Source organism: Rhinolophus hipposideros (genome assembly GCF_964194185.1).
Source record: "Rhinolophus hipposideros genome assembly, chromosome: 2".
NCBI classification, from domain to species: Eukaryota; Metazoa; Chordata; class Mammalia; order Chiroptera; family Rhinolophidae; genus Rhinolophus; species Rhinolophus hipposideros.
Window position 1 is genome coordinate 8,792,473 of NC_138048.1, and position 19,802 is coordinate 8,812,274.

The 19,802-nt window shown below is 36.9% G+C and overlaps 1 protein-coding gene across 3 annotated transcripts in view; it reads right to left on the reverse strand.

Annotated features, from left to right (window-relative positions):
- The window catches only part of CP (ceruloplasmin), a 60,632-nt gene that overhangs the window by 22,282 nt on the left and 18,548 nt on the right, over positions 1-19,802 (reverse strand). For all 3 annotated transcript variants that reach the window (XM_081063852.1, XM_081063853.1, XM_081063854.1), the window contains exons 9-13: positions 18,705-18,919; positions 5,587-5,737; positions 3,590-3,802; positions 2,297-2,504; positions 653-792 (exon numbers count right to left, since the gene is read on the reverse strand). In XM_081063852.1, the coding sequence (XP_080919978.1) occupies positions 653-792; positions 2,297-2,504; positions 3,590-3,802; positions 5,587-5,737; positions 18,705-18,919 (927 nt within the window). The remainder of the gene's footprint in view (positions 1-652; positions 793-2,296; positions 2,505-3,589; positions 3,803-5,586; positions 5,738-18,704; positions 18,920-19,802) is intronic.

Sequence of the window (19,802 nt, forward strand, 5' to 3'; positions counted from 1 at the left end):
TGTCAGTGTGGGAACACAGTGGGGCTGGGAGCGTCCCCTGCACTGGATGATTTTTAAGAAAATTCTCAAGACCAGTGTTGTTCAAGATCTTAGACGTTCTGTCTACAAATGATTACTGAAAAACTGAAGACAACTTTTCCCCTGCCTTGTGCAAGGTGACACTTTTATCTTTTCTTATTTCCTTGTCTATATGTACATTTCTTCTTGGAGTTAATCATTTACATCTTAATTTAAAAAGTAAATAGCTGTGCTATTTTTTATTTGGAGGGGTGGGATAATGGGAAGAATTTGGTTAAGAATTTCTTTAGCAAGTACTTTCTAGAATTTCACCAAAACTAAAGGCATCAGTTTGACAAATACCAAATATATATAATTTTATGAGTATTTTTGACAGAAATAAGTAATATTTTATTATGCTATATTCTTTAGTAACTATAGACTTCTCATTTTATTGAATAATTGTTATTTTTATTTTTTGAAGATCTAATGTGCTTTATTAAATGATTCATGAACCAAGCAGCATCCCATCTGGCAACTAGAACCTATTTTTATTGGAATATCTTTGATATATGAACCAAGAAAATTAAGCCCATCACTGCACATGGAAGCACGTCCCTGACCCACATCATACGAACTGGAGCTGTTAGAGTACCTAGAACACCCAGATGTTTCTCTTCGGCTTTTCTCTCCACTGGAACTCGGAACGTGTTATCAGTATATTGCCGATACACAGCTTTCTTGTACTTTGAGCCTATGTAAAATTCTTCCTTATCTAAAAATGCATTGGAAACACTTAAAAAAAATACACACAACTAAGGTTAGTATTTGTCTTAATGAAAGTGGAAGGTGAGTTTTAAATTTTAAATATTAAGCAAGCATACAATTTTTATTTAAGTCATTATGCTAGTTTTTAATATTACTCTCGCCAGCAAGAAAGAATGACTTTGAAAATAGACCAGTGTGCTAGAAAGTGTACCTAGCTGGACGTGGAGCCATCTGACTCCTGGCCCTGACTCTGCCACCAGCTAAAATGACCCTCCAACAGTCATTGCCTGTTGGAGCCTCTGTTTCTTCACCCCTAAAATAAGGTATTCTATGAGACTATCGCTAAGGTTTTTTGTATAGCACTAAAATTTTGTGGGTCCAGATTTCACCAATAAAGTGTTCTTTGGTTACTGCAATGTTTCTGATCTATAGGAACTAAAATGGCCATGTTTTTCTAAATGTTCCCTTTACCTAGAGTTTGTATTGACTCCTAACGCTGCTGGAATCTTTTAACTATTTTACCCCAACCACTGAAATAACCTCTTACTCCTTTACACCACAAATCATACTCACCATCACAGTCAAACTAGCCAGCTAACCATTGCTTAGCTACAAGTTGCCAGTCATGTTGTGCACCCCAGATTGAAAGACATGTCCACCCCAGTCTCTCTAATCACATCCTCAGAAGGTTAGTGCAAGACGTGTGAGATGACATGTGAGGGAAAGTGCTTGGAAAAGTACAAAAGGGTGAAGCTCCAATCACTATCCTTAACTTACATTTATTCATAACTGAACTTCTTTTTACATTTTCTTAATGCACTTGTTATTGGTAGTTTTGAAGGCAGAGACCATATCTGCTATACTGCCCTTAAGAATTTAATATATTCTTCCCATACATAATAGTTTTAAGAATGTGAAATAACTGATTACTAGACTAATAATTAAATATTTGGAGGAAAGATTAGATAAACAGCACATACGGGGGTGCCAAAAAACTGTACACATTTTAAGAGATGTTATCTATGTATTACTTTTCGAAGTTGAATTGAATTACAGTACCAATGTGTAGTATGACATTCGCTCAAAAGCTGGCATTAATCAAACAAATTCTAGCGTCATTCATTGCATTACAATTTGAATACAGTTTTTTCCTTCCTTAAAATGTGTATACATTTTTTGGCACCCTCTGTAGTTGGCAAGGAAAATAATATTTTAGCTCTAAATTTAGGCATTAATTTTGATTTAAGTTTGAAAATCAGTGACAAAGTAAGAGCACATGAATGTGAGAAGACAGTCCAATAGAAGTGAGAGTAAGATGAGTATTACAAAGAATCAAATGAGACAAATGGAAATTTTCCTGTGAGAAAATTGAGAGAAGCAGAAATTAAGGAGGAAGGATTTCTAGGTAGTGTTTTGTGGTTATTGTTTAATGCAACTGTTTGTTTTACTACAATTAGCATACATCTTACTTCTCTGAAAGAGAAACTAAAAAAAAAAAAAAAAAGAGGGAAATCAGAGTCTAGAGAATTACTTAAGCTCTTGTAAATGATGCAGCTCCTTTTCCCACTTCCTACTTGGGGAATAATCCCATTCCACCTCCACTGCTGCGATGTAGTAGGTCCTCTCTCCCAGGTATAAGGTTGGATTCTCGGGCAGCTGCCTGCATTTGTTCACAGTATATTTTTGCTTCATGCCTCCGGTGTAGTGATCAGTTGTAAGGCACTCAACATCAAAAGTCCCTGGAAAGGTAAAGAAGAAAGCATGTCACTCCTTTGCTCACGGCCTGCTGTGGCTCCTCACCTTACTCAGAATCAACCAAAGTCCTTGTGTTTCCTGGGTTAGACGATCGGGCTTTTTCTGCCTAGCATTTGCTCTGCTCGAGCCACATAGGCCTCTTTGCTATTCTTAGGACAGGTCAAGGGTGTGTCTGCCTCAGGGCCTTTGCATACATGTGCTGTTTCCTCTGCTTGGAACATTCTGTCCAAAATATCCATATGGCTCTTGCATTCATTCAGCCTCTCCTTAATTGTCACCTCCTTAGAGAACCTTTCCTCAACTCCCCCCATAAGTCACCAGCCCTCTCTTCTGCCCAATTTTTCTTCGTCAGCCCTCTCTTCTGCCCAATTTTTCTTCGTAGTACTTACAATCATTTGATACTTGCTGGTCTGTCCTCCTGCATTAGAATTTCATCTCCATGAGAGCAGACACTTTATTACTCTTTTGTTTCCTGTTGTATTTACAGTTGTCTAATGAATGAAGGAATAGGTGACACTGGAACTGTCTTACGTTTTAGTGGCACATAATGAACCAAATAAAGCCTGAAGTAAGTCAGCATATCTTCACATTTTGGTTAAAATTCTTTCTTTTTTTGTTTTAGTTTGTCTTTCAGAGCCAGGCCTGTAGGTTCCTCTGAATTTGCATGGCTCTAGTTCTCGGCTAGGACATTGAGTGTACATACCTGACCAGCTAACACTAACTACACCCAGGCTACAGAGATGTGATGAGAAGTTTAGATGGAGAGCCTTTGTGGGAGCCATCCCCTTTCTAGTCTAGTTTGCCTGCTCTATAAAAGGAGACTGTCTTGAGGATTCTGCTTTGTGGAAATGAAAGGAATCAGTCCACTCTTTTGTCACTCTCTTCCCTCCTACCAACTAACAGAAAATGACCTATCTGGCATGTAGTGGCCCTGACTTGCTCTCCCAAGGGAAAGAAGGGTACTTGAGAGGCTTGGGGAAGAATGAGCTTATCATCCAACACAAGATTTTAAACCAAAACCTCAGGATTTGACCGAATAGAGACTTTTCTTGACTTTAAAGAAATATACCTTCAGTATCGGGCTGCATGGAGAGTGTAAGACTTGTTTGAGGAAAGAGGTTTGCTGTGTCTCTCCTTTCTCCTCTTGACATATATGTATTTCCTGAAAAATAAATCCCGTGTACATCGGCCTCATTTCCGACACTGAATAAGTACCACACGACCAAATCTCCTTGGCACATGTTGAGACCAGGCTGATTCCCGTACATAAATCCATTCATGGCTGTAAAAAGGTGGGAAATAACATTTTGAAAGTGGTTTACCTTATCCCCACTACCTGACAACCTCCCACACTCTCCGGAGCCAACTTTGTTTATTTAATTTTAAAAGACCCATCCAGGCCTGTCTACCCCTTTATGTGTCATGACTGGCTCTGCAACTCATTGCTGTCCCCAGCCCTTCCAGAGCCAAAACCAACAGAGCTGAGGCAGGGTTCTGGAAGTTCTGTGCCCAGGGGAATATCCCTGTCCTTCCCAGCTACCACTTCTCAGTTCTCTCACAGGTCATGTTTGTGAATACCCAAATGTGTGTGAGTAATAACAGCTTTTCCTGGGCACCATAGACTGGGAATGGATTTGTGGTTCCAAATGGAAAATTCTCTGATTCATCATGAATAACAAGGCAGAGTCTTTGCAGTAAGTTTTCTTATTTCCAATAGGTAATATATCTTTGACTCCTCCAAAATTTTTAATGTGCGAAATAAAAAGGAATATTTTAAAGATTGTGGGTAATGTGACTAGTATTGATCCAACTTAAAAACGAAAAAAAGGTCTGTAACACAAGTGCAGTTTTTGTTCTTGCTACAGTGATTATCACATGAGGTCTGTTAGTGCTCTGGCTGTTTTGAACAATTACTCACTGTCTCTGAACCCTAACTGTACTTTAGAATTACACTGGGAGCTAAAAATAAATCTGAGGCTAGGTTTCAATTAAATAAAAATCTCTGGAGATTGTCCTGGGCATTTAAAAAATAGTTTTAATAGTTTTTAAAAGCTCCCAGGTGAGTCTGCTGTGTAGTCAAGGGTGAAAATCTGAAGTTCACTGAGATCAGAGACCACATCTTTCTTCAGATCAAATAACAAAATGAGCCTGTCATTATTAAACCACAGATGAAAAAAGTATCTAATCCAGCAGTTCTCAAACTAGAGCTTATATCAGAATCACCTGGAGGGTTTGTTAAGCATAGACTGCTGGCCCCACACCCAAAGTTTCTGATTCAAGAGGTCAGGGCTGGGGCCCCAGAATTTGCATTTCTAATAAGCCCGAGGTGATGCTGAGGCTGCTGGTCCAGGGACCACATTTTAAGGACTATGCATCTAATTGACATGTTTTGTATGTTTCACCCTGTGTCACGCAGGAACTCAGCTCCCGCTCCCCACACAAGAATGCAGGATATGGTGAGGCCAAAAAGGAACACCCACGGAGCCATGGATAGGGGGTTCATACCACTATATTCTCAATGGCAGCTGGTCAAAACACAAAAGCAAACATCTGGTACCCCAACAAGGGGTCTTCCTGCACCCCCGTCTTGCTAGCGGCCGAGGAAAGACACAGGAAGCAGGATCAACACAATTCACAATCCACAATCCGCTTGCCAACCCCACTTGCTAGCCACAATCCTCCAACCGCTTCTCTGCCAACCAACCAACCCCCTAGCCCAGCCATGGCAGTTATATTAGTGGCTAATGGCTAACTGGTTACAGCTGCTGGCCATCTGATCACAGCTGACGGCCATCTACTACCCGAGCCAGCAACTTTCCATGTGAGGCCGAGAGCCTGGAAACTGCTCTCTGGGACTTCGTCCCCACACCCTGGATTAAGTGAAATGAGGAGTCATTGGCCGATAACCTGAAATGATCGGTGATACTACCCTCAAAGCACTATTGTATTTAACCATTTATTAATACTTGATCAATGGGCACAGCTATTGGAATTTTGCAATGATTCAAGCATTCCACGTGCACTGCTGAACTAACTTGGTAAAGTGGCAGATGATGCAGTACTCACAGTGCATCTTATTAGATTCCTGAAAGTCTTCATCTTCCTTATCTACCCGGTCAGGTGCAGTTGTAAACATTCTAATATTATCATCCAGGAGTAAACTCTCATTCTCATCAAACACTGTGGGGAACAAATAGAACTCTTTGTCTACGTCTTTCTGCAAATCAAAACAAGAACAACGAGGTGAAACAGGAGAAGTAAAGCGGAAAGACTTCCTTGACACAATACTATTTGTGCACAAACACACTAAAGGAAAGATAAAACAGAAGTTTCCATGTCTCTTCTTAAACTGGGGCTCACAGAATACTCCAGCTGACCACCATATTTTTCATGATATCCGTGTAGTGGGTTTTTGGTTCAACATGATAATCTAAGCCTCTCACTGTACCTAAAAGTTCTGACTCTCCTCTCCATACCTTCCTGCTAGCTCTGCCAATATTAATTGAACACACCAAAAACAATTGTTAAAATAGGGGGAGTATACACCTGTGCTAGAAATCAGGGCAAGTGCCATTCACACTTGTGAAAACATGGAATTTCTATAAAGCAGAGGAGATGGAAACAGAGCGAGGAATCACCTGAAGAAAAGAAATAGCCTGCCAAGTGAATTGAAACAGGAAGTGAAACAGCCTCCAGCCATTCCCACAAACATTCTAGCTCCCCTTCCCCATCTCTGGTGAAAAATAAGGAAGTAACAATGCTTTCTGGTCTATGAAATGATTCAGTAGTTCAGAAGACCTACAGTCTAAGCAATCAAAGCATATGAGCCTCTGAGAACAAGTTACTCTCTCAGAGAAGATAAAATTTTACAGATTATTGCACGTCTTCTTTGTTAGGTTATTTTTTCAGATCAAAAGCATGATTATCAAATTATAAAAATCAAATTAAAGCAGAGACCTGAAGGTTAGATTCTGCAAAAAACTGAATCAATAATGGTGATGATCTTAAGAAAGCTCCCATAAATCAAGAGAAGATTCAAAGATAAAAAAATATACACATAGCAGAGAGGAGTTATAAAAGGGGGAGACATAAGAATAATAGATAACAGTGTAACTGTTCACCACTAGAACTGAAAAAGACTAGAGTATTCAGATTTAAAAGTTTCACTGAAAACAAAGCAAAATTAGTAGGAGACCTATACCTAAAAATGTTCTGGTAAGATTTTTGTACTACAGAGAGAGAAAAACAAAAAGATATTCTCAGATGTGTAAGGATTCCAACAGGAGACAGCTACAATCGCTTATATACTAATCAACAGAGACAACTTTGGTGAAAAGTTAACATGTGACATTTTCTGATCAACAAAACTAAAAATTAATAATAAAAGCACAAAAGTTAAAAACTGAAAAGATCGTATTTAATCCAAATAACTTTTAGAACGAAGAGAAAACAAAGATGGTTTACTAAGTATTTGGTAAATAATGTCCATGAAGACACTATGTGTCCTGCATGTACCATAACTAAACATATAAACTGAGTCTGAAATTCTTTTTATTTTAAGCAAAACTAAATAAAAATAAATGTTGTAAATATCTAAATATTTTAGAAAAATAAAATTAAAAAGAAGGAAGAAATTAATAGACAAAAACGGAAATTAACAAATTAGAACACAAATTAAAATAGCTAAACTGAAAAATGTATAGTTTGAAAAATCAATGAAATACACAAAACTGGCAAGTCTAATTTAAAAAATTGAGATGGAACCCAAATATTCCACATTAAAAATGAAAAAGAAATATAACTACATGTATGGGGGAGAAAAAGTTAAGACCTTTATGTACAGTACGTGTGATCAGTTGACTTAGAAACAGTCACCAGATGAGACCAATATCCATAGGTGAAATAAAAACAGTGATTAAAACATAAATAACATAACCACTTCTTCAAAGTCACAAAGTCGAAATAACTTTACAGGTAAGTTCTTTCAAATTTCTAAGTAGCTGATGGGTTCATATCTATTTACACTGTTCCAAAGTATTAAAAACATAGGAATCCTCCAAATTTATTTAATGAAGATAGTATTAATAATCATAATCATGATATAATATTTGAAAAGGCACACAAAATTACACTAGTATCACTTATAGATTAGATGAGAAATTCTAACTAAAACATTATCAAATTCAACACAGAAATATATTGAAAAACACCATGCTCAAGTAAAGCTTTTTTCCTAGAAGTGCAAGGATGGTTCAACAGTAGGAAATTCTTCGTGTAGTTGATCACACTTCTATGTCAAAGGAGAAAAGAAATGTTTTATGTATCTTTTGTTATTTTATTAATAATTTCAAGGAAATTTAAAATAAATCTTTATAAAATTTGACATTCTGGCATTATTTTGTTGCCTTTGCTTTCCCCCCAGATTTCTGCAAGGCTGCCTCCTTGAAATTTAGATGTCATCTCAAATTTTCTCTACCTTATCTAAACTAGGATTTCTATTCACTATCATATTATCCTATTTAAAAAACAAAACAAAAACAAACAAACAAAAAAAGCAATTGTCACTTTCTGAAGTTATCTGTTTCCATTTTTATGTGTTTTTGCTTATCTCCTCTCCTCCGCTCCCTGTCACACTTCCTCCTCTTCTCCTTGCTGTACCACACACTAGAATCTAAACCTTATTAAAACAGAAAACTGACCTGTCTTATTTACCAATGAACTCGTGCCTAGCCCAGGATGTTTTCTGAGCAGCTCAAATGATTTTAAATAGAAAGACATTTTCACTGAACCATAAATAGAACAAAAATGTAACAACTGATATCCAGTGTCATACTTAGTGGTAAAGTAATACAGATGTTCTCATTAAGATTAGACACTAAATAAGGCACTATTTTACATTATTCTGAATATTCTATCCAATCTGAAACCATATGGCTAGTAAGTGAAAAGGCCAGGATGAGAACTTTTAATGTTTCCTGTAGAGCTTCCTGTGTTGTGACTCCTGCATTTGCAAAATAAAGATGATGAAATATGTAGAGGATAAAACTTACATTTTAAATCTCAACTCACTGAATATCAGTTCCTTCTCTGCAAAAAAATGGGGATAACAATACTTCTTAGCCTCTTCAGAAGCTGTGAAGGCTAAATGAAGTAACATGGGTGAAAGTGCCTGGTTGGAGTTCAATAAACATTAGTCTCCTTTTATTCCTTTCCAAGGTGAGCACAAGATCAAAAAATGGAATCCAGTGGTATAAAACCATTTTGTTTTTCCAGTAACATATATAAAAATTTTAAATGATGGCATTACAATAGCCAAATAAAAATAAAAATATCTAGGTATAAGCTTAACAAAAAAAATATCCAAAGTCTATGTAAGGGAAACTATAAAATACTTTCAAAAAACACAAAATTAGTCTTGAACAAATGGAAAGATGTATGTTTTTGTGTAGGATGTTTCAACTTTATAATGATGTCCGTTCTTTCTCATTTAATCTGTATATTAGAGACAATCCCAATAAAACACTGTCAGGCTTTTCTTTTCTTTTTTCCTGGAGCCAGGTAGGTTTTTATAAGATTCATTAGAAAGAACAAGTAGCAAAAATAGCCATTAAAATGATGAAAAAGAAGTGCAATGAGGTTTAGCTACAAATCATTAAAGCATATTATAAAGACTTTATCATACATAGTATTGGTGCATGAATGGATAGAAAAGAATGAATTAGAATAGAAAATCAAGAAGAAGACTTACTTTTGCATGCAAATTTTAGAATCTCATAAAGGAAACATTTAAACCAATGGGGAAAAATTAGACTTTTTAATAAATAGTGTTGAAATAACAGGATAGCCATATAGAAAAACATAAATTTGATGCATTCCTCAACTGTATGCTAGGATAAATTCTAAATGGAACAAAGATTTAAATGTGAAAAATAAAACCATACAAGTACTTGAAGGTGGCATGGGTGAATTCCTTAATAACCTGGGAGATGGGCAAACTTTTTAAACTATGACTCAAAATCTATGAACAAAATAAGAAAAGATGACAGAAAACAATTTTTACATGGCAAATAACAACATCTGTAGACAAAGTAAGAAGGCAAATGGCAACCAAGAAAAAAATATTTACAACTCATAACTCAGACAAAGGGTTTCTATTCCTAACATATTAGTAGCTTTTAACTAAGTGAAAAAAAATATAGAAAAGTTAGCTAGAGATATGAACAGTAACATAAAATAATTTAAAATGGTTCTTAATCCTTTAAAAAGATGCTCAACTACTAATAATAAGAGAAACAAATAAAAATTGCAGACATACTATTTATGTCCCATAGGACTGGTAAAAATCCCCAAATTTGATAATACACTCTGTAGTAAAACTGTGGGAATGCAGATAATCTCATATCCTGTTGGGAATACAATACAACACAATTTTTAAGGAAGGGAATTTGGCAGTATCTAGAAGAGTTATATGTATATTTACCTTTGTCCCAGCAATACCACTTCTGGGAATCTATGCCAAAGTATGCTGGCAAAAATACAAAGGGACATACGAACAAGGCTGCCCATTGTATTGTATTTGTAAGAGCAAAGACTGGAAACAACCCAAACATATGTCAAATAGTGGACTGGTTGTGTAAACTGTAGTATGTCTACACAGTGGAGTAATAGCTATTGTAAAAAGAAATGAAGTATATCTCCATATATTACTGTGGAAGGAATTACAGATTTTTTTTGCTAAGTGGGAAAAAAGCAAGGATATGAATACACTCACACACACACACACACACACGTTTATTTAAATGAGAAAAGAATTAGAGAAAAAATCAATAACAGTGAAAACAGAAAATCGATAGAAAAAATAAATGAAACTAAAAGGTGATTCTTTGAAAAGGTCAAAAGAAATAAGTTTCTAAACAAAATGAAAGGAAAAAGGAGACGAAGATTTGATCAAGATGGTGGAGTAAGTAAACACTGCGTTTACCTCTTCTCACAACCATATCAAAATTATAACCAAACTATAGAACAACCATCATTGAGAATTGCCTACAACTAAAGTCCTACAACTAAAGACATACAGAAGATACCATCTCAACACTAGTAGGAGGGGCAGAGACAGGTAGGCTGTTCCCACACCCATGAATGACCATTAAAAATTGGGAGAGATATCCCAGCTACCAAATCTCCCCTCCCCAGAAGAACAAGGGGTCCCAGCTTCAGCTTCACACCAGGCTCCCCAGCCCAGGGTCTCAGGGTTGGGGAGAGAAGTCCCCGTAACTTCTGGCTGTGAAAACCAGCAAAGATTGTGACTGAGTGAAACAAAGGTGACTGAAATCCCAGGCCCTCCTCTTAAAGGGCCCATTCACAGACTTACTTGCTGATGGACTCACTCACTCTGAGTTCCAACACTGGGGTAGCAGCTCCCAAGGCACTGGAGACAAAAAAGGAGGAACTGAATTGTCTGGCTTCAATGCAAGGGCTAGATAGGCAGCTTTTTCCTGGATGGAGGAGCTGGCGCAAACCATTATTTCTTTGTTGAGATCTCCCCTCTCCTGGCACACAGAGGCAGGCAACCACCATATCTGAGTTTCCATCAACCTGATAACATTATTCACCATGATTTCCTGAGACCACGCCCCACCGAAATTTTGGGCCCACCCAAGCTGCTTCCAGTGACTTTTCCTTATAAACAGCAAACCTTGGCTCATGCTGTGGACTTTTCTAAAAATTCCCAAAGGTTCAAAAAATCCAAACCAGCAGCATCTGACTTCAGCATGTCCCATATCTCTGACTGAGCAGCCTTAAGCTGGGCACTAGCAACAGCTGGCCTCAGTTCACAGCTTGGCCTCTTGAGGCAGCTCCACGCACAGCACAGGTGTCAGCCATCTGTGGATTGCTTTATGGCTCATTCCAGGTGGCTCTGGAGAGGACACAGGCTGCAGCTGAACTTGGCCTGTGGTGGGGCCCCTCCCAGGAGGTGCCAGGGCTGGCATGCCCAGTGGCCAGATTCAGACCCATCCAAAGCATCACTGGCTGCCTCTGGGGATGTCACATCCAAAAGGCAGCCTTGGCACGCACCAGAACCCTGCTAAAGCAAATCTGGCTCTATAAGGTCAGCCTTTGCACAGCAGCTCCTCTACTGTAGTCACAGCCAGTCTTCACAACCAATCAGCCTGAGGCTCAGTACCTCCCACTGATGTGCCAACAGAAACCAAGGCTCAACATCAACAGAAGGGCACACACAGCCCACACAGAGGACACGCCTGGAGCACTCAGCTCAGGTGACCATGAAGACTGCACACTGAACCCCACAGCACACCTGCAACATAAGGTCACTCTACTAAGACCGGGAGATACAGCAGCTCTAACTAATTCATAGTAACAAATACAGGGAAGCAGCCAAAATGGGGAGACAAACATGTCCCAAATAAAAGAACAGTACAAAGCTCCAGAAAAGAACTAAATGAAATGGAAACAAGCAATCCACCAGATGCAGAATTCAAAACACTGGTTATCAGGGTGTTCAGTGATCTCAGGGAAAACTTCAACAAAGAGATAGGAAACATAAAAATAGAGATAGAAAACATAAAAAAGAACCAGTCAGAAATAAAGAATACAATAACTGAAATGAAGTACACATTAGAGGGTATCAACAGTAGATTGGATGAAGCAAGGATCAAATAAATAATTTAGAAGAAGAATAATTCAGAAAACATCCATTCAGAACAGCAAAAGGAAAAAAGAATCCAAAAGAATGAGGATAGTTTAAGGGGCCTCTGGGACGACATTAAGCATAACAACATTCACGTCATAGGGGTACCAGAAAGAGAAGAGGAAAGCAAGGAATTGCAACCTATTTGAAAAAATAATGAGAAAAAAACTTTTCTAACCTAGCGAAAGAAACAGACATACAAGCTCAGGAAGTGTAGAGTCCCAAACGAGATGAACTCAGGCCCACACCAAGGCACATTATAATTAAAATATCAAAGGTTAAAGACAATGAGAGAATCTTAAAAGCAGTAAAAGAAAAGCAGTTAGTTACCTATAAGGAAGTTCACATAAGATTGTCAGCTGATTTCTCAACAGAAACTTTGCAGGCCAGAAGGGATTGGCATGAAATATTCAAAGTGATGAAAAGCTAGGACCTAGTTTACTCTACACAGCAAAGCTATCATTTAGAATTGAAGGACAGATGAAGAGCTTCCCAGACAAGAAAATCTAAAAAAGTTCATCAACACCAACCAGAATTACAAGGAATCTTAGAAGGACTTCTTTAAGATGGAGAAAAGAAAGATAAAAAATATGAATAATAAAATGGCAATAACTACATCTCTATCAACAATTACTTTATATGTAAATAGATTAAATGCTCCAATCAAAATATGGGGGGCTAAATGGATAAGAAAACAAGACCTTTACATATGCTGCTTATAAGAGACTCACTACAGATCGAAAGACACACACAGACTGAAAGTAAAGGGATGAGAAAAAAGATATTTCATGAAATGGAAATAAAAAAAAGATCTGGGATAGAAATACTTATACCACAAAAAAATACACATTAAAACAAAGGCTGTAACAAGAGACAAAGAAAGACCCAGCAATCCCAATTTTGGGTATTTATCTGAAGAAAGCTAAAGTGCTACTTTGAGAGGAAATGTCCATCCATATGTTCATTGCCGCATTGTTTACAATGGCCAAGATGTGGAGGCAGCCTGGGTGTTCAGCAATGGAGAATGGATAAAGAGGATGTGGTACATATATACAATGTGGTACATATATACACCTTAGCCAGGGAAGGGAATGGGTTCTTGTCATCTGCAGCGGCATGGATGAGCCTAAAGGGTATTGTGTTGAGTGGAGGGTCTGACAGAGAAAGACAGACACAATGTGATTTTGCTTATATGTGGAATCTAAAGAATAAAATAAACAAACAAATAAAAGAGAAACACACTCATAGATCCAGAGAACATTTTGATGCTTGCCAGATGGGAGGAGGGTTGAGGGTGGTTGAAAACGAGGAAGGGATTGAGAAGTACAAATTCATCATTACAAATTAGTCATGGGGATGTAAAGTAAAGCATAGGGAATATAGTAAAAAATATGGTAATAACTATGAGTGTATACTGACAGGTGGATACTAGACTGGTGGATACTAGTCAGGGGGATCACTTCTTAAGTTTTATAAACTTCTAACCACTATGCCATTAATATAAAATAATACTGAATGTCAACTGTAATTGAAATTTAAAAGGGGGGGCAGGGGAAGGGAAATAAGAAGCCTAAATTGCCAATATAAAACAAGTAAGTCATGGGATTGTAATGTACAGCATAGAGAATATAGTCAATAATATTGTGATAGCGTGATATAATGTTACATGGTTGCTGGACTCATCATGGCCTGGAGTACCCAGCTCAGGTGACCATGGCGACCACTTCTTTAGATATATAAATGTTGAATAACTATTGTGTGCAACTGAAACTAACATTATATTGTATGTTGGCTATATTTTAACAAAAATCTTTAAAATTTTTCTAATTTAAAGAAATTAAGTTTCCCATTTTCAGAGAAAGAAAACTAATTAAAATTTTAATTTCTTCTGTGTGAGATCAAATAAAAAGGAAGACGAATTACTATTATCAGAAATGAAACATGGGACATCACTACTGATCCTATGGATATTAAAAGGACAATAAAGGAATACTATAAACAATTCTATGCCAATAAGTTTGATCACCTAGATAAAATGGATGAATTCCTTGAAAAATACAATTTGCCAAAACTCACACAGGAACAAATAGACAATCTTAGTAAATTTACATAGATTTCAGGTGTACAATTCTGTATTACATCATCTATAAATCCCATTGTGTGTTCACCACCCAGAGTCAGTTCTCCTTCCATCACCATATATTTGATCCCCCTTACCCTCATCACCCACCCCCCATCCCCTTAACCTCTGGTAACCACTAAATTATTGTCTGTGTCTATGAGTTTTTGTTTCTCACTTGTTTGTCTTGTTATTTTGTTGTTTTTGGTTTATATACCACATATCAGTGAAATCATAGGGTTCTCTGCTTTTTCTGTCTGACTTATTTCACTTAGCATTATACTCTCAAGATCCATCCATGTTGTCACAAATGCTCCTATATCATCTTTCGAGAAGGTGGAATTTGAAGTAAAAAATGATACCATTTATATTGGCATCCCCCCAAATGAAATATTAATACTTAGGTATAAATCTAACAAAATATGTTCAACATCTATATGAGAAAAGCTATAACTCTGGTGAATGAAATCAAATAAGAACTGAATTAATAGGAAAATATTCCATATTCATGGATGGGAAGACTCAACACTGTCAAGTTGTCAGTTCTTCCCAACCTGATCTATAGATTCAATGCAATTCCAATAAAAATCACATTATTTGTGGATATCAACAAACAGATTCTAAAATTTATATGGAGAGGTAAAAGACCCAGAATAGCCAATTCACTATTGAAGAACAAAGTTGGAGGACTTGCCAACTTCAAAACTTACTATAACACTATAGTAATCAAGACAGTATGGTTCTACAAAATAATAGACAATAGATCAATGGAAAGAATAGAGCTCCAAAATAGACCTACATAAATTTAGTCAGTTGATCTCTGACAAAGGAGCAAAGAAGGCAAAACAATGGAGCAAAGATAGTCCTTTCAACAAATGGTGCTGGAACAACTGGAACAACTGGACATCCCCATGCAGAAAAAAAAAAAAAAAAGGATCTAGACACAGAACTTACACTTCACAAAAAGTAACTCGAAATGGATCACAGATCTACATGTATAGGCAAAATCATAAAACTACTAGGAGATAACATAGGAGAAACTCTAGATGACCTTGGATATAGTGATAACTTTTTAGATAAAACAAAAAAGGCACAATCCATGAAGGAAAGAATTGATAAGCTGGACTTCATTAAAGTTAAATTTTATGTTTTGTGAAGATAATTGTTGAGAGAATGAGAAGGTAAGCCCCAGACTTGGAGAAAATATTTGTAAAAGACACATCTGATAAAGGACTGTTGTCTAAACCACAAAGAACTCTTAAAAGTCAACATTAAGAAAGCAAGCAAACCAATTAACAAATGGGCAAAAGACCTTAACAGACACCTCACCAAAAAAGATATACACATGCTAAATAAGCATATGAAAAAATGTTCCACATCATATGTCATTAGAGAAATGCAAATTTAAATAATAATAATAAGATACCACTACGCCCCTATTAAAATGACTAAAACATGGAACGGTGACAACACCAAATGCTGATAAGGATGTGGAACAACAGGAATTCTCTTTTATTACCTGTGGAATGGAAAATGGTGCAGGCCACTTTGGAAGACAGTTTGGTGGTCTCTTACAAAACTAAACATCAAAGTCAGACAATTATGTTTGCAAACTTTCCACTGTGCACTTACACTGTGGAAAGTTCACGAAATTAATTGTCCGACCTTGTACTCTTACCATATGATCCAGCAATTGGGCTCCTTGGTATTTACCCAAAGGAGTTGAAAACTTATGTCCACACAAAAACCTGCACATGGGTGTTTATAGCAGCTTTATTCATGATTGCTAAAACTTGGAAGTAACCAAAATGTTCTTCAGCAGGTGAATGAATAAATAAACTGTAATAAATAAACATCCAGACAATGGCATATTATTCAGTGCTAAAAAGAAATGAGCTATCAAGCTATGAAAAAACTCAGAGGAAACATAAATGCATACTAGTAACTGAAAGAAGCCAATCTGGAAAGCTACATGCTGTGCGATTCCAACTATATGACATTCTGGAAAAGGCAAAACTATGGAGACAGTAAAAGACCAGTGGTTGCCAGGGGTTGGGGTTGAGGCAAAGGGATAAATTAGTGGAGCACAGGAAATGTTTAGGGCAGTGAAAATACTCTGTATGATAGTATAATGATGGGTACATGTCATTATACATTTGTCCACACGCATAGAATGTTAACACCAACAGTGTCTTTGTCTTTGGCTGATAAATGATGTGTCAGGTAGGTTTCATCAATTGTAACAGATGTACCACTGTGGTGGGGATGTGTGTGGAGTAGGGGGCTTATGGGAAATCTCTCTATCCTTGATTTTGCTATGAATCTTGATGTGCTCTAAGAAAATAAAGTCAATAAAAATAATAAATAAATAAATAAATAAATAAATAAATAAATAAATAAATAAATAAAAGAATAAACTATATAGTTAAAAAAAAGTTACCTGTAGTGAGAGAAAGTTACCTGAGGTGAGGGGAGAAAGAATAGAAGCTGCACTTCTTTGACTATACCTCTCTTTATAGATTTGGTGTTGGAACCAGGTAAATATTTTACATAATTATAAAATAATGTTAAAGTGTTAAAAGAAACCCTCACCCCAAAAAAAGAAGAAGTAAAATAAATTAAATAAATCTGTGTATCCTGTGGGTGACAAAACAACCAGAGAGGAAATGTTCCAAGTGACATTAAATCTGTAAGTTGACTGACCATCCCTAGTGGGACCTACTCTAAGGTCTGCAAACAAATCTTAAACTGTTTTCAGTAATTATTGTTGGCTGCAGTGATATAATTGTGACTATGAGACTGTTGTGTGTGAATTATGGGATGAATTGAGTGAACTTTTATGTTGGTGTCATTGAGAATGAAGATTTTTCAGTGCAGTTGAAGGGAGATACAGATGTAAGATTAATGAAGTTAAGAAAACAACCAAAAAAAATCTTTAAACCTGGATTGAATAGAAGGTATCAGTATGAACTCATGATGAATTTTATCTTAAAATTTTTGTTTCCAGTTCTGCCCACTGAAAAGGCCTAGAAACAATAATTAACCCAATAGCAATGAGCACCAATAGTACCCTGATTGTGGTTCTAAAAATAATTTCTTACTGAAAAGAACCAGAGCTTTTTGGGAGAAATGGATGATTCTAGGTATGGAATGTGAATTGTGCAATGTGAACCTGAAATTGTTTTTTATACTAGAAAGCAAAGAAACTTCAAAGACTACTAAATTCATGTAAAAAAAAGGGTAAATACAGGGAAAAAATCAAGCATTTGTCATTCCTTTCTTATATAATATGTACCTCGAGGTAACCAAATAATCCATTAAGGGAAGTTTCTGTCTATAGAAGTAGACTAATAAACAAAGAAGTAGCTAATAAACAAAGAAGAAATGATGGAATCAGACTATTGCTATTGTGCAATACCTGATTAGTTTATGAATCTAGGAAATGGTTATCAGTGGCTGATAACACTTCCAATTGAGAGACAATTATATAGCATCTATTCCCTGATAGAAGTACCCAGTACCACACATGAAGTCGTATTACAAAAAAAAAAAAAAAAAACACCCAAAAAAACTACCCTGAATTTGATCAAGTCTGTAGATCTCCCAACTGATTTATAGGAAATGGAGGGAAAGAGAAAGAAACAGAGTAAATGACAAGATAGGAATACAATCAGTAAAATCTAGACATGGGAAACTTCTGTAAGATAAATGACCCTTGCAACAGAAAAAATGCAAGAAAATATCTTGAGAAACTTGTCAACTAATTGTAATGTGTGAATTATTTGGGTACTGATTCAAACAAACTTGAAACAATTAGAAGACAATTGGGGAAATGTTAACATTAACTGGGAATTTGATGATATTAAGGAATTACGGTGATGATTTTAAGGTGTGGTAATTATATTGAAGGCATTTTAAAAGGAGTTCTTATCTTTTAAAGCTTCATATTAAAATCTTCATTTTAGATATAAAAAAAAAGTGAGGTTAGGTATTTCTAACTCTAGGTCAAAGAGTCATTTTCTCAATTCCAAAGCATATTTTCAGCAATATTTTCCTCAGTGAATGTTGAATAACTTAATATCATTAGCAGATAGTTTTTTACGTGTGTGTTGAAGTCTAATTGCATTATAAAAGACCTTGGATTCCAAGGAAAACTTTGTTTCCAACTCATCTTGGAACAATCATGTTAACCAGAGAATCTCTGCACCAGACAGATCTTATAAGCCTGAGACAATTTTATAATAAACATTATGTGTAGAATCCTCACTGCCTCAAATTTTGCCCCAGAATTTTCCTTATAATAATGATAATTCAAACGGGTTGGGAAATCATTTTCATTTCCCTAATTGGACTTACCTGTCTCCCATTTGCCTGTAAACTTCCTTGCTTGCATATTTTCATTGGCCCGATAAGTCCAGTGAATATATCTTTGGTGGGATCCACAGCAGAATAATACATCTTTGCTATACAGACAGGGTCTTTGTAAGTGGGTCCCACTTCTTTGGGGACAGTCCATTCATAGGTGAATGTTTCTTTGGGTCCCACATGGGAAGCTGAAGGCGGTGGCACTCCTGGGAGAAAGGTCACATTGGTGAAGTTAAGTGTATGCTCTAATATGATTTGAGCCACAAAGCGGACTGGATTTAGTCTAGAACAACCCACTTCTGAGCCCCTTATTACTTATTAGAATGGAATTCTACTTGAATAGAATCCTACTTGGGCTCCTGTGTCAGGTCACTGATGGGTGTGATTTCTCACAGGAAGCCTCTAAACCTCCATCTGAGACAGGTGCCTGCCTACAATCCGAATGTTTGTGTCCCCGCCAACCCCAAATTTATACAATGGGGATCTTGATGCCTGTTGTGATGGTGTTTGGAGGTGCGGCCTCTGGGAGGTGATTAGGTCGTGAGAATGGAGCCCTCCGAAATGGCTCGGTGCCCTTGTAAGAGAGACCCCACAGAGCTCTCTAGCCCCTTTCACCATGTGAAGATACAATGAAGTCTGAGAGCCAGAAGAGGGCCCACACCCAGCCATGCTGGCATCTCAATCTTGGGCTTCCAACGTCCGGAACTGTGAGAAATAAATTTCTGTTGTTTGTCAGCTCCCCAGCCTGTCGTATTTAGTTTCAGCAGCCTGAACAGACTAAGACAGCGCTCCTCTTTGTGTTCCCACAGTCCCTGAGAAAGTCCCTGCACCTTCCATGTTATGCTGTGTGTATCCCTCCTCCAAAGAGAAAGTAACCTTTTTGAAGGCAAGTGTTGACTATTATTTCCATCAGCTAGAACAACATCTGGAAATAGGGGATAATCAATGAATTTTCTATTGAACAAAACTGACATGAAAATAATTTTAGAACTGAAAGGAAGCTGGCAGAGATGACCCTGTTCAAATCTCCCAGTTTTACATTTGAGGAAACTGAGGTTAGAAAGACTGAATAACGTGTCCAGGGTCACA